The sequence below is a fragment of the Haemaphysalis longicornis genome, unplaced genomic scaffold (assembly GCF_048455015.1).
Source record: "Haemaphysalis longicornis isolate Haplotype H1 unplaced genomic scaffold, Haemaphysalis longicornis Haplotype H1 scaffold_3, whole genome shotgun sequence".
NCBI lineage: Eukaryota > Metazoa > Arthropoda > Arachnida > Ixodida > Ixodidae > Haemaphysalis > Haemaphysalis longicornis.
In genome coordinates, this window is record NW_027526335.1 from 15788997 (window position 1) to 15814431 (window position 25435).

Consider the following 25435-nt stretch of genomic DNA (forward strand, 5'->3'; position numbering starts at 1 on the left):
AAATACAAGCACAGTAACGAAAATCACAGCGTTCTTTTAGTTGATAATTCAGGCTTTTGTGAAAGGAAAGAAACGAAGATTTAAAAACAAAGTTTAATACAGGAAATATAAATGTAGGAAAAAAGCAAAGAAATAATACTCTGCCTCGCGCTGCAGTTAGCGGCGCCAGTCACGACAAAAACAAATTTTTACGAATCTTAACTAACTCGCCAAACTTACCATCATAGTTAAGGTTAGAAATTCTCGTAGGGACAGCTTGAAAACGACGATTTCATTGTTAGCAATCATGTTTCGTGGACACGCTTAGAGAGAGCACTAAGACTCAGAGGAGCAACGGAAACAGAGTACTACCCGCCATCCCACCCCAAATAATTTGATCTGAAACGAGGCCACTGAGCGATCTGTCACGGTATATTCTACTCTTTACGGCTTTGAGTCAAGATCTGCTTGGCATCCCTTTAGCAACCCTAGAGGGAGATCTTTCTTAGTTAATTTAAAGATATATACTATCACGTGGCTTGGCCTCACGGGTCACCGATATCGCTGCGCGGATTTCTTTGCAGTTTTGGGTATTGCAAGAAGGCCGAGCGTCTGGGCGTAGGAGTCAAGTAATCTGGCCATCGCCATGGACCCTCAAGCAGATTTCTCGAGTGAGGCAAGCGCCAAGAGGACACTATGGACGTTGAGGTATTTCCAGATTTTATGATTACCTCGAAGGCTGCACATAGGCGCCAGTGATATATGCCAAGCTGAAATGAAGAGTTAAAAATAATGAGAAGATCCGAGGCTGATTTGTCTGAGGAGCGAACGCTAGCCGCATTTGTATCATGCACGGGCGTCAGTCACATAGCGGGTCCAAATGATTTTTTCGTGTTCGCTTCAAAGGGACCCTGCCACACTTTCGATAAGCGATTTCACTTTTTCCTTCGCGTCTGGATACCCTGCGAAAGCTATAGTTATTGCCAGCACGGAGCAGCACTGCGTGATTTGCTCGTCGCAACAGATACACCTTCCATTTCTGCTTTGTTTTTGTGGCTTTTTTTTAAGTTGCTATCAAAAAGCGTCCATCACTGCAGCTGAAGAAAAACCGGCCAACATCCGCTACGTAGACTTAGGGACGTAAATCGGGCCGCTGAAGAACGTCAAGACCGGGAAAGAGAGAAAAATCTTATGAGCAAGTTTCCAAGTTATCTGATGGGCATAGAGCAGTAATTTTTGGTTGAGGTACTTTGCGACCCCCTAATCTAAGTACTGGGTGCGTTGGGGTACTACATTCCGCAAGCATTTAATATTTAAAAAAAAAGTTGAAAAAAGTGTTGCGGGGTCCCTTTAACGCATGTGCGGCAGGCTCAGCATGAATTTTTGCTTATGAAGCGTCGACTAATGCCCCTCTGCGGGAATGGGTGTGGGCATGGCTACGTGCTGGACTCCAGAGTATGCACGTAGATTCTCTCTGGTTTGCCATTCCAGCGCTCTACGCCTGCACAAGCTTTACACAAGTGCTGTACACATGTATAAAACAAGCCCGCTTTACACGTCGCCTTTTTTTTGCGCGGCATAATCGCGTTACAGTGCAATAGAGCGGTGAGTGATCAGGTTTATACGTTCTGCACGTGTAAAAAGTGATGGGAAATATCGTAATGAGTGACGCTTGGACTTGCGTCAGAAATAAATAAATAGGTTAAAGAGGTCATATTTGTACCCTGTCACTTTTGATGTCTTATGATCATAAACAACATCAACGTATATAATATTACCGTGTCTGTGAATGTTGTGTTTTCGTGGAACTTCTCCCCTACCTTTGCAGTTTTTGTTTTTCAGTATTCCACAACCGCGCTGTTTTGTTTTTTTTGCGAGCCTTACCATTGGTACGTTTCGGTGCTTTTATTTTTTATGTTTAGGTTAAGACTGGGTTTGCGTGCGCTTTACCTCCGCAGTTGTTTTGCTGCATTTGGTGCTGCCACGTTGACTCCTTGCGAAGGAGCAGCAGGAGCGTCAACTCTGCCCGCCTATGTATTAAAGACATCTGAAACAGCGACAACTCCTTCATTAGTTGAACACGGTGGATAAAAAAAAAGTGCCAATTCCAGCACTCGAAAATCTAATTTCACTACCGGATACTATCCAGGCAGGCAACCAAAACACCGTCACCTCTGACAACGGCACCTTTCCCCTGATGCACTGCATCCGTTCTCTGTTGCAGCGAAATGGGGGATGGCGAGGAAGAGGACGCCGGCGCTGCGAGGTCGGAGGCGGAAGACGCCAAAAAGTAGGCATCCTCTCGCTGCTTTGAACCTCAGTGCTGTTTCAATGGTCGCGCTAAGCAGCGGGCGACAACTTGCCTTCGGAGAGGATATCAGTCTCAGCGCTTTAGTTTATTTTCTTGCTTTGTGACGATGGTTTTCTTGCACGTCGCCCAGCAGTTTACAAAACCTGGCCTCAAAACATGGTAGTCCCTGAGAGCACCTGCACTGCCACAGTCACGAAGCTTTCCGCTATATAAAACGGCTCGTGACTGGCCAACATCAAGAGAAGATAGTAGTATTCATAGAGTAATCGGACTTCGTGGAAGCAGGGGAGGTACAGTCTGTATCAAAATCTTCTAGGCCATGCCAAAAGTGCATAGGCCATAAAAAAAAAAGTCAAAGCACAAGCTCCCCTGTCGAGCGAGATTTAAACGTTTTATGCCAGAAAGCTGGAGATGAAATTTTTCTTTTTTACTGTCATGAAATAGTTTCGTTACAGTTAATTATGAGTTTGTTTTGAATTTTTTGTGGCCCAGGAATCTTTGGTGTGGTCTAGAAAATTTTGACGGAGACTATACGTCATGAATACCGCTTAAGAGGCGCCAACTTTGGGCGTTTGTGTTTTGCGAGCCCTTCAGTCGAGAAAAAGTTGATAAGTCATGTACAGAAAAAATAGCATTTATTAAGTTCCGGGTTTGAAGCGACGGAACAAAGCGTGCAAGTGCGCATCCCAGGTTGCATGAATTCTTTGTTTCATGCGGTTACAGTCACCTAGTAGCGTGGTTATATACTAGTTATCTTCGGGTATATAAAGGGGTGGCCTCTTGCCCTACGCAAGTTGAAGATTCAAGCAAGGGTGTCGGTGGCTGTGTTATGCGCAGTCATTTCACTCTCTTCTCTCAGTTTCACAAGTAAACCCCCCGGCCCTCTTGCCAGGCAAACCAATTCGTCAAAGTTTTGGGTGATGGTGCGCCTAATCTTTGGCGTAGTCCAACAGCCGCCATTCTTACAAGTTTGCGGTTATATCACGTATCGCCCACGATATGAAACATTTTACATCAAACTAGTTTTTCCCGATATTGAATTTTTAAATTAAAAACTCGAGCTGCGTGGTATAGTGTGTATGCCTTATCAGCAAAAATAAAATAATAAATTGCAGGGATGGGCGAATAGTGAATTTGACGTTAGAAGCGAATTCGAAGCGAATAGTCGTTTGGTCAAATAATTTCGAATCGAATAGTTCGAAAACGGTCTTGGTTGGTGTATTTCGTCTCTTCCTTAAGTTTAACCCGACCAGACATAGTTCTGTTGAAGACATTGACATTCAAATAGTTCGTATAGTACACATCACAAATGACAAAAGTAATGAGCAAATTGCGACCCGACTAAGAATTAGAAGTCACGTAGGCACAGCATTTTCTGAAAATAATGCCAGTTTAGTATTTGTTCAGAAATTTTATGCACAGTTTTTCTTTACTGTATTCACAAGTTTTCGTGAAGAAATACTAGTTGCTCCACGTGCTCCGGGAGAAGCAACGCCCGGTGGCTGCTCACAACATTTTCTGCGGCCGAGAACGTCCTCTCGCTCCTCGCCTGCGTGGTAATAATCGTAAGGTACTTTTGTGGCACCTTGACCAGAGCTATGTAAAGACGGCTGCCATGGTTTTACCACTCGAGAGGGTTTTCTAACCGCAGGAGCACAGAGGCACCCGGAGGCTCATAGTCTGTCATTTGTCTGTCACAGCTCACACAATGAGCTGCCATATTTACTAGATTCTAATTTACTCAATTCTAAGAAGATATTGAAAAAAATGTAAATACAAAAGTGAAAGGTCCACTTAGATTATCATATTTGTATTCAAGCGCAATTAGTAGTCGCCAAATAGAAAAGTGACACGAAGTTGGTTCCAGAGATTTATTGCTACCTAGAAGCTCCGCTAAAAAAGAGTACTGTAGCCGCTAGTATCCGCGGCAGTAGCAACCAAAGCGCAAGTTACAGGCCGCCATGTATAACAGTGTTCCGCTAATTCCGTAGCCAATCGACAGTACAAGTGTGCCGGCTTGGTGCCGCTTTGCTGCAGCGGTGTCGTTTCAGTGTCGAATTTCATCGGAAGGTGTTACGGCGGCCGAACGCTCGTCGAACTTCTAGGCAAGGCAACAACTTGGCACTGATGATAGAAATCTCCACGTTGGCGGGGTCTCGCGACAAGCCTGGGTTGACACCCCGAAAGGCTTGACCGAAAAGCTTTTTCATGTGCGGGAGAGCCGAATAATTCGAAAATATTGAATACCAGCATTCGGTTCGAAGCGAACACCGAATAGAGAGCAATTCGATCGAATATTCGACAACACCGAATATTCGCCTATTCCTTAAAATTAGAATGACGGACATGCCTTGACATCTTTTCAATGTACACGGCTATCAACAATCTGTAAGCAATACGAGTGTCAGAGAATTATACATTGTAGAGCATTCCTACTTCCTGAGGTAGGCGCCTCTGAAGCTCTCATGTCCATCGCCCTCAACACTCGCACCCCCTTCCCCCCGAAAAAGGGAAAAAATTCAGCAGCGTCGACTGGTGCTCGTTTCAGGCAAAACCACAGCGAGATCGAGAAGCGCCGGCGGGACAAGATGAACCTGTACATCAGCGAGATGTCGTCGCTGGTGCCCATGTGCAAGGCCATGTCTCGCAAGCTGGACAAGCTCACCGTGCTCCGGATGGCCGTGCAGCACATCAAGACCATCCGAGGTGCGTCATATGGCCCGCCCTGTGTTGCAAACGTTGCCGTGATGCATGGTCGCCGAAAGGCGGCAACACTGGCTGGCTTACGATTCTTACAAACCCTTCTAACGATTCCCGTGAAACGACCGACGCAGGTTCAATCAACTCCTACACGGAAGGACACTACAAGCCACCGTGGTTATCGGACGAGGACGTCAAGAACGTTGTTCTACAGGTACGCGCAATCGGGCCACCGGGGACAAGTATAGAGCATACGAGGGATGCGCGTTTTTCTTTCTCCTGGTCACTGCGTTAATTATGCGTTAATTACCGTATTCCCTCGATTCTAAGCCCCCCTTTTTTCCACCATCTCGATGCCCAAAGTGAGGAGGAGTGCTTAGATTCAGAAAACCTAAATTACCCCCCCCCCCCCCCCCCGACACTTTTTTCTCAGCTGTATCTCGACGAGACGAGCGCAAGGCAATTTTTTATTTGACAAACATTACAAAGATAAATACAGACAGGGAACCTACTTACTACGTCTGATAGTCAGTTACCCTCACTACCATTCGAGTCTGTTGTGCCGTGTGGGCCACCGCTTTCAGTTTTCCAGCAGGTCGTCTTGTGTTCCGATAAGTGGTTTTTAATTGAAAACTTCAGAAATTACTTGGCCACATCGTCAAATCGGGCCCGCTTCCACGCGTCTGAAATCCGCCTTGCGATGTTTGCTTAGAAAAGGGGGTGCTTAGATTTGCATGCAAACTTTTCTTTTCCATTTTTTTCTCCTAAAGTAGGAGAGGGTGCTTAGAATCGCGAAAATACGGTAATATTGAGATGTCTCTGTGTGTCTCTATCTGATGGCGGCATTGCTATTTGTAGACTAGTCTGGGGCCAGGCCGGTGTATGCGTCTCATTTCCACGTGTTCAAATGAACAGGATTCTTTGTGTATCCTCAACGGCGATGCCAAGTTAATCATCTGCATTCCTTACATATCAGAAATACGTGCATAAACGTGCACTTTGCGCCTAATAGGGACGCAAATTAAAGTGTGGTTGACACTGTAATTTGTTCAGAACCGACGAAGAAATGACGGCAATAGTAATAATGAACGCAAATTCCTTACGGTTCCGCCCGGGAAAAGCAACAGGGTAAAAGTGCCTTGTGTATCAGCTCTAAGCACTATGAGTCGTCCGATTAAAGGAACACCCGGCTGGTTTTGTTAAATTACGCTTTTTCACGTGCGAATTATTAACTGAAGCAAAGACTACAAAGGGAACGCGAGAATAACAATGTCTGCCTCTTGTGATTGTTCGTGTCTTTGTAGGCTGCTGACGGCTTCCTGTTCGTTGTAAGCTGCGACCGGGGACGCATTCTGTTTATGTCGGAGTCCGTGCAACAGACCCTGAATTATACCCAGGTATGAAGAGCGCCCCTCCGTCGACGCTACAAGATTACATTGTCGCCGGCATGGGGGTTTGGTTAGCGTCTGTAAATGCGCGAACTGCGCTACCAGGCCAGCTCTGCATTTCACATATTTTACACGAAGAAAGGTGCAGTCAGAAAATTTAGAAAACTTGGGGCTAGGGTCACACATATTCACGGGCAGTTGTCACTTCTACAACAGCCACAGCAGTGACAACAAGAACAGTGAAGGACGTGTGTGTGTAACATCTGTTGCTCCTTTCCTAAGGATATGCCGAATTTTCATGTTTATGACGCGTGTCCTTCTTAACGCAAGATCCTTCTGTCAGCGATGGTGGAAATATAATGACATATTTTATTCTTTTTTTAAATTACGGCGTTTGTTGCGCCAAGTGTCTGTCCCGGGGAAAAGTCGACGGGAAATAAATCTCTCACTTCTTGAACATTCCACCCATGGGTGGCGGTTCGAGCTGAATGAGCCATTGCGGCGCTTGTGCTTTTAAACTGCAAAGGCAGGCTTCAGATATCTGTACCCTTAGAGAAGGCGAAGTATTAGCTAATAAAGAGAGACTAGAAGCTGGGTCTCAAAGCTATGTAGTATCGACGAGGTAACACTTAAGATTTTTTTTCTTTATTCGAAGCAGCCAATGACGAAGCATACCCGAATGAAGTTGGGCATGAAAACGCATGTAACTACCGCGGAAAAGGCGCTGACTCCGAAAAGAAGAAGAAAAAGGCGGGCAGACGAAAATACAAGTTTGATGGGATAATTCAGAGCTGATGTGCCTTGCAGCTTGTGCCTACTCACATTGTCGTGATAGTGATAATTAATTATAATAATTATCGTGATTATTATTGAGTTAGTGTGTTAGATTACCATTAAAATCGCCAACGATTGCTGCGATAATTATCAGCCAACGCTGCAATGGCTTCCCTAGCTGGTAACTCCGTGGGGTCACCTTCCCCGCAGCAAGAGTGTGCTTGCGGTGGAGTACCCTTTAAAGGCAAGAATCGCCGATGAGGATGAGGTTGACGTAGGCACGGGTAGAGTGAAAAGTCGGCATGTTTTTAACAGCCGGCACTTTATTAAAAACAGACGAAAGGAAAACACCGGTAAAAATGAAACCGGCGAGGAAGTAGAAAACACAGTGGCATTAATAATGCCTACCAATGCATATTTTCGTGCAACTTGCTGTAACGTTTATCTTTATTTCATATTGGGATAAAAACGTCGCGGACGGATCTTTATTAGTGTTCCGTGTTTTTACCAGCTTCGTAAACATGAGCCAAAAAGTGTAAAATATTATTTTATTCGGCTTGCCTTTCTTCTGCAAAAAGTAAGAATTTTTGTCGGAAAAGCAATCCACAGTAATTTGTTTTCCCGATTATGCAAGCACAGTGGCACAAAGTCGCCTGGAAACTCACTCGCGATTACTTAAGCTAGTTTCCCAAACCCCAAACTATTGCTGGCCTGTTAAGCGTGGACCACGCGTAGCCTTATTGCCTTATTTGTGGTGCCTGCTCCACAGGGTGACCTCCTTGGGCAGAGCTGGTTCGACATCCTACACCCGAAGGACATCGCCAAAGTGAAAGAGCAGCTCTCGTCTTCCGACTTGTCTCCAAAGGAGAGGCTCATTGACGCCAAGAGTGAGCACTACGCTCCTTGTCTGCACTACAGCGTATGCTTGTAATAGCTTGGCACGACAAGGTGTACACCGTAGCGTAGCATTACATGTTGGCATGCGCTGGATATACGAGACGTGGCCTGGCATGTTCTGGGCATGTCCTAAACCTGTTTTGTATCTCCAAAGTATGGTCGCTGTGTACAGGGCGGGTCACGAAATTTGGATGAAAGATTTTTTCTGCTACAGTCTACCGTAAAACGTTATTCAATCATTAAAACAAACAATTCATAAAATGTTATGTATTCATTAATTATAGTGTCAAATAGTATCTGGAAGTAATTAATTAAGTAATTAGTTAATTATTTGATTGATTGACTGACTGACTAACTGACCTATTGACCGAATCACTGACTGACTGATTGACTAACTGATGGACTGATTGATTGATTGATTCACTGACTCACTGACTGACTGACTCACTAACTGACTCACTGACTTCCATCAGAAAGGCGGCCACCGCGGCCGGGAATCCAACCCGCGTTCTCGTGCTCAGCAGCACAACGCCTTAGCCACTGGGCCACCACGGCGGGTTATTAATGAATTTATTAAAGTGCAAATATAATGCGGGGGCTCGTTGGGTGACTAATTTGAGATTAATTTGTAGCAGAAAAAACTGACATTTGTAGTTTTAATTCTCGGTCTAAGCTACGTGAGACATACGCACGCTTAAGGTTGAGCATCTCTTTTTTGCCTCAATTGTATAAACTCGAAATGATGGATATTTGGACCTTACAATTTCACAGAACAAAAAAAAATCCAATGAGTGCTTTCATTGTCACGCAAATCCCCCCGCATGCACGACGACAAGCAGAGTGCGTGTTTTACCTCTCTCGTGCGTGTTCGACCCTGTCGTTTCGTCGCCTGGCTTCAAGTGGCCATCTGACGACAATATATAACTTTGTTCAATTTGGGTGAAATAGCCTTGGTAACTCCCTCAGCTCCATTCCGGCCACAAATCGCGTTTCTAAACCAGAAAAACGCAAGAAATATTGAAATTGACCGTCAAATGTTGCGTTACAGGGACGTAATATTGGTAGGAGTGACGTAAAATGGGTCAGCACTAAAAATTGGTTGATTCCTTTATCATAGGAATCGGTAAACGCGAAAGTGAAATGTGCTGCGAAATCTGCAGCTGAGGTGACTTGCGGGTCGGCGGCTGTCTTGTGGGTGTGATTGGCGAGCGACGTCCTGCTGGCGGGTCGCTTCGGCAAGGTGTGCTGGCGTCATTTCCGTGACAGATATGACGTTTGTGAAATCTTGGTGTATCCACTTCCGTGTTAAAATATAAAACCCGAAAAGGAACAACCCTAAGTATAACGTACTCTTTAGTTCTAAAGGTCGCTTCCCCGCAAGACCCTGTGGGCTGGGGTGCACCCTTTAAAGGCCGCTTGCTTCGCTGTACTGGCGTCATTTTCATGACGGCTATGACGTCAGTGAAATCTCGGTGTATCCCGGCACAAAACACTTTCGTGTTAAAATATAAAACCTGAAAACGAACAACCCTAAGTATAACGTAGTCTTTAGTTATAAAGGTTGCTACCCCGCAAGAAGTCCCTGTGGGCTGGGGTGCCCCCTTTACAGGCCGCTTGCTTCGTTGTACTGGCGTCATTTCCGTGACGGATATGACGTCAGTGATACCTTGGTGTATCCCGGCATAGAACACTTTTGTGTTAAAATATAAAACCCGAAAACGAACAACCCTAAGTATAGCGTACTCTTTAGTACTAAAGGTTGCTTCCCCACAAGAAGACCCTGTGTGCAAAGGTGCACCCTTTACAGGCCGCTTGCTTCGTTGTACTGGCGCCATTTCCGTGACGGACATGACGTGACTGAAATCTTGGTGCATCCCGTAATAAAACACTTTCGTGTTAATATATTTGTCAGTATTTTATCTAGAGGTTCATATTCAATTGATACAAGCAGACGGAGCTAGATGTCTCACTACAATCGCCCAGTCATGTTTCTGTACGTGGTTTTGGTCGTCGGCCGCCAATCGCACAAACAAGATTCTATGAAGTCATAGAGAAATCACTGGAAAGAGGCTGGGGAGTCGCCACTGCTTCTTCAGTTTTATTTATTATGTCGATTATATTTTTGACGTTTGCGATGAATCGGCGGGACAAAGCATCGTTTGTAATTGCATTTTCCCGCCGTGGCGCAGCCATGCTTCCGCTGAAGGGTGACTTCCCCCAGCGGCAGAGCCGGCTGTGCCCCGGGGCGCGGCGCTCTTTCTTCTGCCGCATGAAGTGCAAGACGCAGGCGACCGTCAAGGAGGAGGCGGACACCACCACGGGCGGCCAGCGGCGCCGCAAGTCGCACAGCTTCGACCGCCGCTACTCGGTCATCCACTGCACGGGATACCTCAAGTCCTGGGCGCCCGCGAAGCTCAGCCTGCCCGAAGACGCCGCCGCAGACGACAGCGAAGGGTGAGCGGGTGCACTCGATACGAGAGTTACAAAGCAAACACGCATAGTTGTTTTATAGCATGATCTACGCGACGGACGCGTAATCTGCTCTTACGCTCGGGGAAAGAAAGCTTGTTAGCCGTACGCGTAAAACTGGGCGAAAGCTCGATCTTGCCGGGAGGCGATTTTTCGTGCGTAAGGCAGTTATCAGCTATCTGACCGCGGTTGCAGTCTTTGCAGAGCCCCTGCGCGGAATGACATTAGAGGTGCGTGGCCTAACTAAATTCCTAAATTTAGATCCGTTTATTATGGTCTTTGCATGTGACATGAGTCACGTTTTTGCTTGCATGCGCAGCCCAAACGGAGGCGCCCACTCCTAAGATTATAATGCCGGTACAAGCTTTACGCTCACGAAGACGTATTGCTACTGCGATAAAGATGTATGAAGAGAAAATGACGCCTTAGGCAATGTTCAGGCTACTGACGCAAAAGCCATATCGTGATCTATGGACGTAAAAAAAAAACGGCGTGTCAGGCAGGTCGGCTAGGTGAGACGTGAAATGAGGTAATTCTTTAAAGTTATTACGACAGTTGCGGCAACAGTATGAACCCGGCGTTACGCATATACTTTTTTTAAAAAACAAGTAAATATGCGCCTAGGGCCCTATACTTTCGGCTTCTACGTATCTTTGTATTGGCGGAAACGGCGAGCGGTGCCTTTCTTCCCTTTCCCCAGATGCAACCTCAGCTGCCTGGTGGCCGTGGGACGAGTGCACGGAGACCTGGCCAGCATCCCCCCGACGAGGAATGCCCTGGACGCTGAGCCACTCGAGTTCGTCTCCAGGCACGCCGTCGACGGGAAGTTCCTCTTCGTCGACAAAAAGTGAGTGCTTCCAAGGGCTGCTGGGAAAAGCACTGACTGATTTTTACTTTCTTTTTTCGCTGGAATTGAAACAGCTTAGCTGCCGCTAAGCCTCGTGGCTTTCAGGGCAAGAGGGCGAAAAGCCGCAATTTCACGACTGCTGCCATTTGCGCTGCATGCCGAATGTGGCAGAATGCTCCGGCATTTATAGTTTCCCATGCCCTCAGCTTCTCCGATTGCACTGACGTACATTTTTGCTTCGTCCTCTCATTTTCAACGAAGTCTTTGCCTTTTTGCAACGTCGACAACAAATCGAAAATAGCTGAAACATCCTTACGGCGCAAAGAAGATAACATTACGAAACGACACCAAATCGAAAATAGCTGAAGCACTCTTACAACACAAGGAAACTTACATTACAAAACACTGCTCGCTAAAAGGAAAAGCAAACTGACACAGTAAAAGATAATCAATTTGTTATGTTAGATGTTTCAGCCACGGATTAAATTAGACTAAATATAAAAAAGGTAATTGTTATGTGGTAGCACTGCTCAGGTATTGGCGCTCGCACGTAGCGGCCGAGTGAACATGTCTCGTTCCTTGTTATTGTATTCTTCGTAATTGCTATTAAAGGAGAAAATAGCACTCGGTACATCGCTAAAACAGTATTGAATTTTCAAGCAGCGGACCAAATTATTTGCAGTCATGATAATGGCCGGAAAGGTTCTTCTCAGCATGTTCGAGCAGTGCATCACAGATTCGCTGAGAATTAAGAGTTATAGAGATACATATCGTGCGCCTTCGCATGCGTCTGCACGAAGTTCGCCACGATCTGTCGCGACCCTTCTATGGCGCCGCTGGATCAATTCAATTCAATACTTTTCCCAGAAGCAACTGAACGTACGGCTTTCCGGTTAAAAGCTGCTTGATCATTCACAAGTATTCACTCCTACTCAATCGGAATGGCAGCAACCGCCGAGTGTGAAGTCTGCGGCACGACAGAGACTATTCGGCATTTTTATGCGAGTTGCCACTTTTTTCTTAGGGAAGACAGCAGCTCTCGTCAATATTGTAACCTCGTGGAACCTAAACCCTCAGCAGCCATTTTCTGATGAGATCGTTCGTCGCCCACCTTCTCCGTCACCTGCCTGCAAGGCGACAAGGGTGCTCTTACGCTAAGTGTGAACTAAGAACCTGTACAAGGGACTATAGTCCGAAAGTCCCAAGTGGAAATCACTGAAGTCGATTGTCCAGTGCCCTAACGCTAGGCACACGTCTCTATGTTCTGTTTATTTCCCCTGCCTTCCTTTTGTTTTCTCACGATTGCCACTGTCCCATTTCCCACGTGCGGGAAAGACAATAGCCTAGTTAACATTTATGCCTCTCTTTTACTTTCTGCCTTTTTTTAAGGGCGAAGCTCTTTCGCAAATCGTAATTTTTCGTGTCCGCAGTTAAAAATGCCTAGAAATTGCCGAGCGACCGGCGACCGCCCGGCAGTTAACAAAACCGAGGAAGTGCCTAGCGCTCGTGTGTGCGCGCCTCGCGACGACCGCCCAGCGTCCACTGCGCACATTCGTCAAGCCAAGCATACCACTTGGGAGATTGAAAAAAATAAAAACTCCGGCGCTCGCCCTTAAAATGCCAACACTTGCTCGGAACGAGAAAGACCGGTCATAGCGTACGCTCCTCCAAGAAGGAAGCTCACATTTATAGCAACAATGATGGAGTGAAGGTCGTTGCGGCGGCAGCGAAGAAGGAAATCGGGTGCAATCGTGGATTTAAACTGTCGTGATGGTCGTGGAGGTTGCGTGCAGCTTCGCTACCTTCAAATCTTACGCGTAAGTGTGAGCTTCCTTCATTTTTTTTTTCTTCTCTACACTCGATAACAATCTTACGAGATGCAGAAAAACTTTTTGCGTGTTGAATCCACGGACCTGCCGAGATTTTGGTTTTGCAGAATTTTGATTTCGCATTGTTACGCCCCCGCGGCAGCGTTAGGATGCTCCGCTAACGCGCACAGGGACACTGGTTTGAATTCGAGTCACAGGAGCTTCTTTGTCCCGAAGAAACAAAATACAAATACCAAGGAATGCGACATTAGGTGCTAGTCCGTCCCTTGAGCAATGGAACGTTGCGCCGACCAGCTCGGACCTAAACGACCAGCTTATGCTCTGACTCTGGTACCTTAAGAGTAAGGGCGCCACTGCCTCAGGAAGCAAACAAACCTTTGCTCTCTTGCAATAAAAGTTATTGCTCCTCCTACTTAAGGAGTTTTAAATTGTACATGAGCCCTTTGCCAGACCTCACAGATTAGACCGGGTGTACAGGGTCGGATTGTTAAAACTCAGGCGCGGTTTAACGTTGTTCGCTATCTAGCTTGGTTATCTGAACTTGCACGACGCAATCTGAGCTCGGTTTTTTGTGTGCTCTGCTCTCCTCGCAGGGCTACGCTTATTCTCGGCTACCTGCCCCAAGAACTACTTGGCACGGCGTGCTACGAGTATTACAGCCAGGACGACGTGCTGCGGCTGTCCGAGTGTCACAAGAAGGGTGAGAAAGAAAAAGTTTTGTTTCGATTGAAAAATGGCCGACACGGCAAAGAATCCAAGCTGATGTTGCTGCAGCTTGAATATCATCAGCAAATAAATGTCTCTTGCGCTCCTTAAAGTCGGCGACTTTGAACCTCGTACCGTGGAAAAAAATACTCAGGTGGGACGAGGTAACACAATCAAACTTTCTAATCGGGAGTGCGCAACGTATTTTATTCCTCCGTCCTGTCGGCATTACACAGGTAGCTGACTAGTTTCTTGTAGTAACAGCGCTGTAGTTCGCATCTCAGTATTTCGAAATTTTATTGAATTCGCGCTTACTGCCCCAATACGGTTACGCCTCTTGAGGGGTCCTAGTGTTGATAAGCCAGTTTTTAAAGAAGAAATTTGTTCCACTGTTGGTACATCGAATTTCGCGCGTGGCTACTCTTGACTGGCTATGGAACCGGTTTGCCTTACTTGGCCAAGGATATCGCGACTGTCTGCAGACATCATTGGTTAAGACAATAATTTCGCACAAAAAGAACGAGAACTACAGTGTCATGCTCCCCATCGAAAGGATACTTACCCTGGTATTCTGAGTCCTTCCTCCACTCGAGCCTCCACTGGAAGAGAAGACTCTTGAAGGAGATTTGCCCATGCTTAAGCATTGCGGAATCCTCCCCTCTGCCGAGTGTAGGGAGCAAATTAAGTGGAGGAGGGACTCAGAATACGGGCCTGAGTCCCTCCTCCACTCAATTTGTAACCCAACCCATGGTTGGTTGGATTGCAACCGAAGGGTGTAACCCTAGCTGTGGAAAAATTGAACGACATAAACGAAGAACAGCGTGAAATACTGGTGAGGCCGTTTGCGTTTCTGGTTGAGGAAGGAATTTTTTCGCGGCGGAATTTTTCGCGGCTGAATTTTTCGCGCCTCATTTTTCGCGGCTGTGTCTAGACGAGACGGGCACAATAAATAACTGGCTGATATTCTAAAGAAAACTCCATGCAGACAGTGAACCGACTGCTTACGTCTGATACTTAGTCACTCTCACAACCACTAGAGCGTGACAGACCGCTTGAACCGCCGCTCTCAGTATCCCACAGCAGGTCGTCTTCCGCTTCTTCGAGGTAATTTGTAATTGAACACTTCATAAATAACTTCTTCACAACATCAGCTTGGGGACCTTTCCACGCGTGTGAAATCTACCTTGCGATGGTTGCATGAAAAGGCGGTGCTTAGATTCGCATGCGAACTCTTTTTCCGAAACTTTTTCTGATTGTAAGGGAGGTTAGAATCGCGAAAATACGGTGTATAAAATTGAAAAATTGTACGATGATAGCGTATTTGACATAGATACAGATTAGATGTTTGGAGGGATCAGTGCGTACTAACGGTAAACAATCCTTTAGTGAGAGTAATGAGTAAAGTTTGTTTCACCGCTGTAACACACTCAGTGCTGTGGAGCACCCTTTACAGGCAACTAAGTGGTTGGATGGCAGAAAGCCAGTCGGCCAGGCCACTGAAACCGCGATTAGTAGGTGACGGACGCTTCGCATTAAAAATGAAGCTGTGATGAAAGGACGTAACAATTTCTCCCGTTTGATCAACATGCTGTGCCTACTACATTATTAAGCGTGATTCGCCCACATTTCCTGGCCGCGCAGTTCTGCAGACGAACGAGACGGTGTGCACGCAGCCGTACAAGTTCCGCGTCAAAGACGGCTCGTCCGTCTGCCTGCAGACCAAGTGGAGGACGTTCAGAAACCCCTGGACAAAGGAGTTCGAGTGCCTCGTCGCCGTCAACACGCTCATCAGGTACCCCGCTTGCGAATGTCTTCAAGAATGGGAACCACCAAAAATGCAGGGTTCAGATTTATGTTTGAGGGGGCTTCACGACACGTGCCTTCACCTAAAATTCCCGGACGTGCAGGTCCCAGGAAGTGGTGATCGTGGACAGTTCGAACGGACAACTGGACGAGCTGCTCTGCTCCGGCTCGGCTGTCAGCGGCCTCGACGCTGTCATGCATGGGCCGCTGACGGCGGACCACGGCTGTGCGCTGCCTCACGCGAGAGGAACGCTCGGCGCACCACTTGCAGTTGGCGCTGGTCGCGCCGGCGCGGGAAAGATCGGACGCCACATTGCGCTACACGCACTCGGCAACCAGCCCAAGTGAGCGTGCCTTTACGTATCAGAAAGCTGGCGGAGGGTTTGATTGATTGTGGCGTTTAACGCGCCGACGCAACGCACGCGATGAGGCGCGCCGATGTGGAGGGCTCCGAATTAATTTTGACCACCTGGGGATCTTTAACGTGCGCAGAAATCTCGTACACACGGGCGTTTTTGCTTTTTGCCCCCATCAGAGAAGCGGCCGCCGCGGCCGGGAATCGAACCCGCGACCTCGTGCTCAGCAGCGCAACGCCTTTGCCACTGAGCCACCGCGGCGGGTAACTGGCGGAGGGGGTGGAGGTGTAAAGCCCTGCATTACGTAGAGACACTCCGGGCCCTCAGTATTCTTTAGTTTTGCAGCGAAGCTGTTGGAGACAGTAATTAAGGCCGAAATCGTTGTATTCATATGTATCGGTGCCGTGGGAGAATGAAATCAGGCACCGAGTTTAAATCTGGGGATGATAGGAGGAATGTTAAAGGTGATGTACGGTAGGGATTTCAGACATGCTCGTAATTAATAAAGTGCACTACTAAGAAGGTTTATACGAAGCGAGTAGAATGTTTTCTCTCTGGCCCGAAAGAACTAAAGGTGGCGGAGAGTTAACATTTGCAGCAAATATGGGGAGCAAATGGGTTTTGTAAAGCAAAAATATTGATGCAAGCAGTCAAAGACGTTAGGCGCATGTTTTGCGGAGAGCGTAGATTGTTGGCCCAGTGTCACGCTCGATGTCGCAGGAACATCGGGTTACTATTCTGGTGGATAGGCACACTTTGCATGTATCTAGACCAGCCTTGTTCCGGCTTGTTTAGGGGTCCATGTTGTCGCCCTGTATGGAGGCAGGGGAGCGTGTTGGCTCCGCTTCACCGCTCCACTTAAACTCGTGCCACGTCATAATGGAGGACTAATTGAAAAGAGCTAAGATATCAGCGCTAAAATCACCTCTGTGAGACGCAAGCCGTGGCGTTGGCGCTTTCAACAACAACAAAGCGACAACTTTTCTGCTGCTTTCCGTTGGCGGATAATGGCGCTGCCTCAAATAGTTCCTTTCTCTATGTCCGCAGGTGAAGGCCCTTGTCGGAAGGTCTCTAGGTCTTTGGGGTGGTCTCTGCGCTTTATAATGCACTTATAACCAGAATTTCGCATTTGTGGAGAGATACAGGGTGTTTAAGCTAATCTCAGCCGTAGTCTAAAAATATGCCGATGTACTCTAAAACGACGTGACCAACTGCATGTTGCTCACTTTAGTATGTTGTGTGTCATGCATTTTTTTGTATTTTGAATAATTAGGCAATTAGTCAAGATTGATCACCCAACTTCTGAACAAACGCAGCTAGGGAAAAAAAATTCCAATTAGAAAGTTGCATAGCGGTTCGCCAAACGACCGAATAAACAGTTTCTGTCTTTCTATCTATTCAGTATTAGTGTTTTTCAGCTTACTCATAATGCCAGCGAAATACAAAGAAAAACACCAAGTGACATGCCCGCTTAAGCAGCGATGCCCTCTTCTACCCGCAGATCGAAAGAAACCTGCCAGAGTTCCAGTTCGAACATTCGCGATACAAGCTGCCTTAGCGGAAGGACGAACCAACCGTCTACTTCAGAGGTAAGCCGCGGCAACCAAAGCGCTCACTGACTGCGGGGGGCGCGCATCAACTAATACCGACTCTTAGGCCGCCACTCCAATCGAAACAGTAAAGAAGTTCACTGAAATGCTTGCACGTAAGAGCAAATGATTTTTTTTTTCGAACAGCTTCCCCTCTCCCTTTTTTCTACCAAAATCAACCCAGTACTTGCGTGATTTGCTCGAACCTAAAACCTTCTTTAGGTTAGGATTTGCTGCTCGCGAGTTCGAGCGGGGTCCCGACTAGTACCCAGTAACGTCGAGTGATCACAGGCCTTTGTACACGCTTTACTGTTTACGAACAAAACCTACGCTTTTTTAATGCCGTTCCTAAAATACTTCTTGAATGGCTACCTACTATTCTGGAGACATGTCAGCTATTTCGCTCTGCCAAAGAAACGTGGCCGCGTGCCACTGTTTCCTCGGTAAATTCGGATCCACGATCTATTGATCAATTCGGTTAGGCGTCTCGGCCCTGCGAAATTCCGTAAGTGCGCCACTCCCGCACGTTTCTGCACTACGAACGAGTCGTCTAAATGGATCACACGCAACGTTCAATGCAGGAGGCGAGGAAGGCGTTCTCTAGCCCTTCTCCGAGCACCAGCTTGGCTGCCACCGCCGACATGAACGGCGACATGCAGACCAGCTCCCCCGAGCCGACGCAGCTGGACCACAGCGCGGCGGCCTTCAGGCCGGCGTCGCCGACCACTGCGGTCATGGCGGAATCCGGTAATTGTATACGCTTGGCACGGCTGACTCCAGACGGATGTAGTTTAGATTTGTAGCAGCTACGCAGAATGGCTCTCGCCTGAGCGAGTTGGTACATATCTGGGTAGAAAGCAGCTGAACTTAAACGAATGAGGAGGACAACAAAAACAGGGACTGTTTTGTGGCTGTTCTGTTGTGTCCTGTTGTTCTCGTCTTTTATATTCTCCGCGTGAACACACGTTTTCTAAGAGATAAAAAAATAAAGTGAGAAATTCTCGTGAGCATTAAGCATTTCAATTGTTATCTAGCATGCAAGGAGAACTCGTGAAGAAAATGACGTGTAATGGTGGTCCAACTTGTGTTAATTGAAGGAGCTTACCAAAATTAGCGTTTAAAACTAGATCCAAAATAAATCAAATTATGATAGTGAACACGATAGGAATTATGCGAATACGAACTGTGTAAATGTGGTTTATTGGTTCATATTTTAAAGAACATGAGTCACAGTAAAGCACCCCGGGAATGAGAATTTCAAGTGAATTTAAGAAGAATTTTGATCAATTTTAAAAAATCTTCCGATTCGGGACTATCCGCGGGTTAACAGCGGGAAGAGAGCAGTCTTTTTCAGCTCCTTCGCCGTAGACGCAGCATGCGATTGGTCCCAACTGAGACTGAGCATCGAAATTTAGAGCCTGCCGAGTTTTAAAGAATCAAGGATAAAAACAATGTACTAAGTTCACTGTCTTAGCTACAGAAGTAAGGAAATCCGAGCAGGTTGGTACGGTAGTATTTTTAACAATGCTAACAAGACGGCCGGAAGGTGTCTGAGCTAATCACAGAAAAAAAAATATCAAAAGCAAAGAGCACTGTACAGAGTACTTCAGAGTTACTACTTACCTACTTAGCAGACTAATTAGGCGTTACTACTTAGACTTCAGAAAATTTTCCCATTGGAACAAGAATTTAGTTTCTGGCTATATACAGGCCTATTTTGACTATAAAAATTTGTAATAATTGTGATATTTTTTGGAAGAAATTGTGTTTCATCAGAGATTTAGAAGGGTCCTTCGGGTGGGTCGAGGTTGGAGGGGGGCGGGTGGGAGACATCTGGTAATTCCGGGTTCTGTGTCAAACACTAATGAACCCAACTTACATTTGAGTAAGTGCAGTACTTCATTCGATACGTTGACACTTGTCCGTTTCCACCTCAGAACTGGACTTGGTGAACAGCTTCGTGAGCCGAGACATTATGAGCGCCGGCAGCCAGGGAAACAGCGAGGGCAACGACGAGGCCGCCATGGCGGTCATCATGAGCCTACTCGAGGCGGACGCCGGCCTCGGCGGACCCGTAGACTTCAGCGGGATGCCGTGGCCACTGCCGTGAAGCCCGCTTCTTCCGCCCAATCACGCCGGAGCGGGTGCGATTCGCCGCTGTGTAGCCAACGCGGGGGACACACTGGGAGACCGCAGCCAGTATTCACGTCGTCCTCTTCCAACAAACGAAAGACAGTGCTACAGGCAGTGCTGGTGCATCCTGCAACGCCGGATCGCCATAGACCACCTCGCTTGGTGTTCCCCGCGGAAAGGAGCAAAACGACACCGAAGGGTCAATTCTTGTGCTCCGCAGTTACCGGTTGTGCTCAGCGCGGAGACGACATTGCCTCGTCGACAACGACAGCCTCCCGACAGACTGCGCGCGCCAAGGACGTTATTGCAAGGCGCGTCATCATGGATGCAGCCGTTGGTTTCGTTCTCCAAATGCGAAGAGGCAATCCGCTGTCTGGAATTAAATGAATAACGAGCTGTTACCCACGTGTGATGGTGTTCTTCATTTTTGTTGACTGAACGCAGCAAGTACGTCACTACCACTTCTCTGGAAAGATTTTCGTAGGCGCAACTTTTCTGCTCGTTCCAGTAACATGAACCAAAAGAGTGAAATGCCGCTGAAGGGAAGAATGCACGTGCTCAAAAAATGGTGTCGAGTACGTATTCCTACAAGTTTGTCACATCAATATACTAGCGGGCCACGTCAGCTTTTCATTCATTCTGTCCAAGTAGCAGGCCCACGAGTAGAATGCATCTTTAACTTCATGCAACTCGATTATTTGAACTATCCATATTTATTAGCGCAAGATCCACTTTTACAAAACAAGATTCAGCAAATTTTCCAATTTTACAAACTAGTCATGGCTGCATAACAGCAGCCAGTAAGGTACACCTGTGTCCGTTTTACGAGAATCTAATTGATCGAAAATAAACCAAGTTTCGTCAGTACCACTAAATTTCATTACCAGCACATTTGATATTGCGTCTATTTTTGCGCAAAGAAATTCTTCTGGTAAGAAACGGAAGTTATCTTCAGCGAAAACGACTTGCCAGGAGCAACGATCAAGAAAATGTGCTTAGTGTTTCTCCCACAGGCAACGTTGCGTACACAGGGTGCCGGGATTAAAAATGGCGCAATTCATTATATTTCAGCAACAATTCAGCGTATTTATTATCCATTTAGTGCATTTCAATGAGCTAAAATGAATTTTCATGCTCCGGAAAGCGGGAATACACATTCATGGTTGTCCTAAGTATTGAACCAGCAGCCGACACGAATATTATCTGCTCGTATCAGCCGTTGCGCCGTTGCCGGGGCTGACATGACACGTGGACAAACACACAGGAAATGTTCAACATTTACCCAAAAATCGCAAACGAGACGTGAGAGGGAGGCCATTTGCCCGATCTTAAGAATTTCTCACACACTTGCACATAAACACCGCACTTTGCATATATCGAAAGCTCGGTGTTTAGAATCAAAAGGGGGAGCGGGGTGCATGAGTTTGGTTCACGCCCTCACTCACACAGCCGCCACCTTCTCCGTCACGGCACCGTCACGTCAAAAAACCGCGACGGAGACGTAGCGGATTAGCGTTCGTACTGGAGCGTCAGAGTACAGGGTCGTCTGCCTAGTGATTAGTTTCGCCTAGAATTGAGCGCGCTTAATCTGAAAAGTGAAGAAATTACTTAGACTTTTACGTGTGCTCACGTTTCGCTAAATCTAGCCGTAAAATTTTTTCTGATTGGATGGTTTACCAAGGGGCGTGGTCCCGTTGCGTTGACGGAACGGAAACGTAGAGCTCGGCTTCCCGTCGCCGTCACACCGTTTTCGGCGAGAAATCGTCAGAAAAACCGTCACCCATGACGGAAGACGGTGACGTGACGGGGTGAAAAGCGGCTGTGTGAATGATGCCTAACACGTTGCTGCTAGAACCACATGTTGGCCACCGCATAACTTGCAATTGTAGCGTCTAGAACGGTTATTTCTAAACAAAACTCGGTGACAACCGGAAGCCGATGTCCTGCCGGTGCGTGGAAGGACACGAAATTAAGTAACCGATGGCCCGAGTGGTTGCCTGCTGAGGACCACGTTGATTTGAGCGGGACCCGCGCGCGACGCCGCCGCGAGCTCCCTCTAGCGGCGGTCGCCCCAGCAACTGTGTGTATCGATTTCCAAGATGTCAGCCGCCCGGATCAGCGGCTGTGCAGTGATGGGGCCAATACGTGAGTACTCCTTTGTCACCGGCGACTGCATGGCCGGATTCGAAGAGTGAAAAGTTGTCTTGCATGGCAGACCGGGTAAACGAACGTTTGAGGACATCTATCCTAATGCCTAAGGTTTAAACAGGCCCCGCACGTGGCGTGCGTGTGCGATGCCGCAGGCTCAACTGCACCAATGTTGCGGAAAAACTGCGCGAAGCGAGTCTCAGCATCGGGGCCGTACTATGCTGGAAAGAAAGGACGGTTACGTAATGGCTCGATCAACACACACGCAAAAATGCGCTGTCGATGCTCTTATGTAATAACAGTGCTGGCGAAAGAGAGGAAAAACGCGTAAATTTCACTTCGAGGGTGCATCTCCGCAGACAAGGCACGCCGGGTGGGCGTGTTCCCTAAAGGTTTATTGATGGTTGCGTTGGCTGCTGTCAGCTAAAAAGGTTGCGACGTGTCGAGGTGACAAACGTCCGCTTCGATTGCCCTTTCCGGTGATGGGTGAGATTTAGCCATACTTATGGTTCACGTGCAAGGAGTTAGGAAAATTAATAATAGAAAGCAAAAGTGCTAGGCGTGTCTGCAGAGTATGAAACGTGAATTTCGGTTAGCCGAACTTCACGCAACAAACATACGATACGGTTTAACGAGGTTTCATTCACTCTTTGCACTCACGGCAAATTCGACTTTAAAATTTCTTGTTTTTGCGAGAGATCGCCCTGCAGCATAAGAGACAGTTTTCGAAGGTACAGTTAAACCTGGATGTAAAAAAGTTGACAAAAACTTGCAATTTTTCGTTACATGCGGGTTTTCGTTACATGGAGGTTTCGAGTGAATGAAGCAGAAACGAAATAAAAACGCTGGACATCAGGGAAGGGGGCATCACCCTTCAAGGATTTATTTCCCAGTGAAAAACTGTGTGATCTGAGCCTGCGGCTTTCGCACGAGCTTAAGCACTACACAGGGCACTTACCACCGTATTCACAAATGTAACTTAAGAGTTTTGACACTTCTTGGTGCCGTAACAAGTTTCAAGAAGAAAACGTATGCTGAAATGGCGCCTTTTCGCGAACCTTTGATGCTCTTTTCGCACACAAAATGGTATACTGCACCGGGCGGCGACGTTCTTGTATCTCGCCGGTGGAGACGGAATTTAAAATTGCGAGCTTGTCTTGAAAAGACAAAACTTTGTGTTTTCTGGCAGCAGCACTCATCACCGACGAACCGACACCACAGGTAACAGTGGAGGCGCGCGACTGCACGCCGACAGGAAGTCTATGGCACCTCAACAAATAAATAAATAGTCTCGATCCGACACCATGCTCACACAAGGAAACGCATGGTAGTTTTCGGTGCGGGCGAAATTCGCTACAAAGTCGGAAAAACGATGACTGATCAGCGTAGGGAACTTGCTACATCAAGGCTAACCGTTGCAACGCTTTCATTACATGGAGGTTTCAAACACGTTGGTTTCAATGGGGCTGGAAGGGAGGAATTGAAAAGCTTCGTTAAATCCAGGAGTTCGTTAGAGTTTCGTTACATCCAGGTTTAACTGTACAACATTGCATCCGTTTCACCCAAGAAATCGAAAAGAGACCGGTGCTGGGGCCGACTTTTAGTTGTCGTTTTGCGGCAATGTGACACACATACACACACCTGCTCACTTTTGGAAATCACTTCTCAGGCACGGCAAACCACGTTTTCCGTCTTTACGTTGCGGAAGCGTAGCTAATGGCTAACCAGCAACGGTTTGCTTTAACTTAGTTTTTTTTTTTTTAAGTTGTTATCATGCTGATCGCAAACGCCGCTATATGCAAGCGAGAAGAGGCAGCCTAGGAGATAACGGCTCATGAAAAGATGAGCCCAGATACGGGAGTATGTGCAAAAATAAGCGCTTCATGGCGGCTCGCGCAAACGAAGCTTGACAGGTATACGCGGGTAAGCGCAGAAACGGGCGAAGCTGGCGTTTCAAGTATAACCCGGTCAGTAAGGCCGCTCTCTGCATACAGGGACGCTCTGTATCCTCACTTGTTCTTACTATAACCTGGCGGAGGGCTCGATAAATGAGCTAAATAACGAAACGGTCCATGAAAGGCTTGTCAGAGAAAAGAGGTCAGCGGTTTCTGACAGGCCTGCGAAAATACAGGTGTCAGGAGCGGCAGCGCTCAACCCTGAACCCGGTAGCTGGACGTCCGCGCTCGCCGTGAAAAACGAGTTCGCCCGAAGCAAACGCGGCCTCTTTACGGAGAACTGCTCTGGGTACACATTTGCCCTCCAACGTGTCAAGCGCGGCCGCTGTTGTCGGTTTCTCTCTCTCTCCCTGTTATTTATGTCTGAGCAGCCGTAGGAATAGGAGTCTGGGTCTCTAAACAAACGTACAATCTTTATTTCTTGGGGTCAATTGAATGATTTTTTTTTGTTTTATTGACATCAAAAGAGAGAGGGAAAAAACCTTTAATGAAAGCTGAAGAGGTCAGCCCCACTAACGGTAGGGCTTGCTACTCCAGGTGGGGGTGAATACAGTGAGATGACTGGAGGAAATAGAGAGAGAGAGAAAAGAAAAGAAAAATAAAAGAAGGGGGGGGGGGTGAGGGAGATGCACACACATATAAATGTATATGTTCAGAGGCTTCACTGGACCTCTTCTAGCCCTGTTTCCGCAAGAAAAGTAAGAAAAGTTTTTGTTCCCAGCACTGCCTCATCATGATTTTACCAGGGTCCAAGGAAGAGTGAGAGTTTTAAACGACCTCCACGTCGGGGTCGCACAAGTGACTTCACTGCTGTCACCCGTTGACTAGCATATCGCAGGCAGCGGCTTAAAATGTACCTAATGTTGTCAGGAGTAGAGCACACTGTACACAATGGCGACTCCACCCAGCACAGCTTAAACAAGAAGCTTCGGGTGTAATTGAGATCAAAATGAATACTTTAACACGCCTTTCTTTGTCCCAGCATTTCTTAACAAAAAAGACAAGGCATCCGGCCTTTTCCATAGAGAGAGAGAGAGAGAGAGAGAGAGAGAGAGAGAGAGAGAGAGAGAGAGAGAGAGAGAGAGAGAGAGAGAGAGAGAGAGAGAGAGAGAGAGAGAGAAGCTTTTCTTAAATATATGCAAGCACGCCCGCCTAAGTTTTCACCTCACATTCCAGAGGACCTCTGGTGGGACGCCGCCATTTCCAACACGATGTGCAGAACCTTTATTTGTTCGTCGCGGGCAATATCGTGTGCGGGTAGCCGTAATGCGCTGCTCCGGAGCAGTTTTACTCTTTCCGCAACACAAGCAGTTTTGTCTTGATATGTCACCCCTCACCAAATCTGTTTAGCAATCAAAGGACAACTCCATTGGGAAATCCTTCACGTGGTTAAATGGAAGCGTAGCAGGCTAAGAGAGCGAGGCACATAGCTTTATTTGATGCCCGGGATGGGTTTTGAAGGGAAGTCGTTCTGAATGATCTTTCTCCCGTGACTGTCAGCCGGAGTTCCTAGTATACTTGCGGTAGCTTCGGCCATCCGGACTGCTGTGAG

At 47.1% G+C, this 25435-nt stretch overlaps 2 protein-coding genes across 2 annotated transcripts in view; both read left to right on the forward strand.

Annotated features, from left to right (window-relative positions):
• Positions 1–561: 561 nt before the first annotated feature.
• Cyc (basic helix-loop-helix ARNT-like protein cyc) lies at positions 562–19908 on the forward strand. Its single transcript, XM_077701689.1, has 14 exons — positions 562–687; positions 2204–2269; positions 4839–4996; positions 5125–5204; positions 6295–6387; positions 7922–8039; positions 10239–10503; positions 11219–11365; positions 13788–13894; positions 15541–15691; positions 15807–16046; positions 17560–17647; positions 18229–18394; positions 19585–19908. The coding sequence occupies exons 1-14, from the start codon at positions 626–628 to the stop codon at positions 19755–19757; spliced, it is 1914 nt and encodes a 637-aa protein (XP_077557815.1). The 5' UTR covers positions 562–625; the 3' UTR covers positions 19758–19908.
• Positions 19909–21847: 1939 nt separating this feature from the next.
• The window catches only part of LOC144174017 (very long chain fatty acid elongase 4-like), a 51748-nt gene continuing 48160 nt past the window's right edge, over positions 21848–25435 (forward strand). Inside the window, exon 1 of the mRNA XM_077702420.1 lies at positions 21848–21925. The gene's annotated coding sequence lies outside the window, so the exon portion shown is untranslated. The remainder of the gene's footprint in view (positions 21926–25435) is intronic.

What these genes read in the sequence shown, in the direction of transcription:
- Cyc (XM_077701689.1), top strand. Translation starts at nt 626, where the DNA reads ATGGACCCTCAAGCAGATTTCTCGAGTGAGGCAAGCGCCAAGAGGACA. An exon ending in AGGACACTATGGACGTTGAG is followed by an intron (nt 688 to 2,203) that starts GTATTTCCAGAT and finishes TCTCTGTTGCAG; the next exon opens with CGAAATGGGGGATGGCGAGG. An exon ending in TTCCTCTTCGTCGACAAAAA is followed by an intron (nt 11,366 to 13,787) that starts GTGAGTGCTTCC and finishes CTCTCCTCGCAG; the next exon opens with GGCTACGCTTATTCTCGGCT.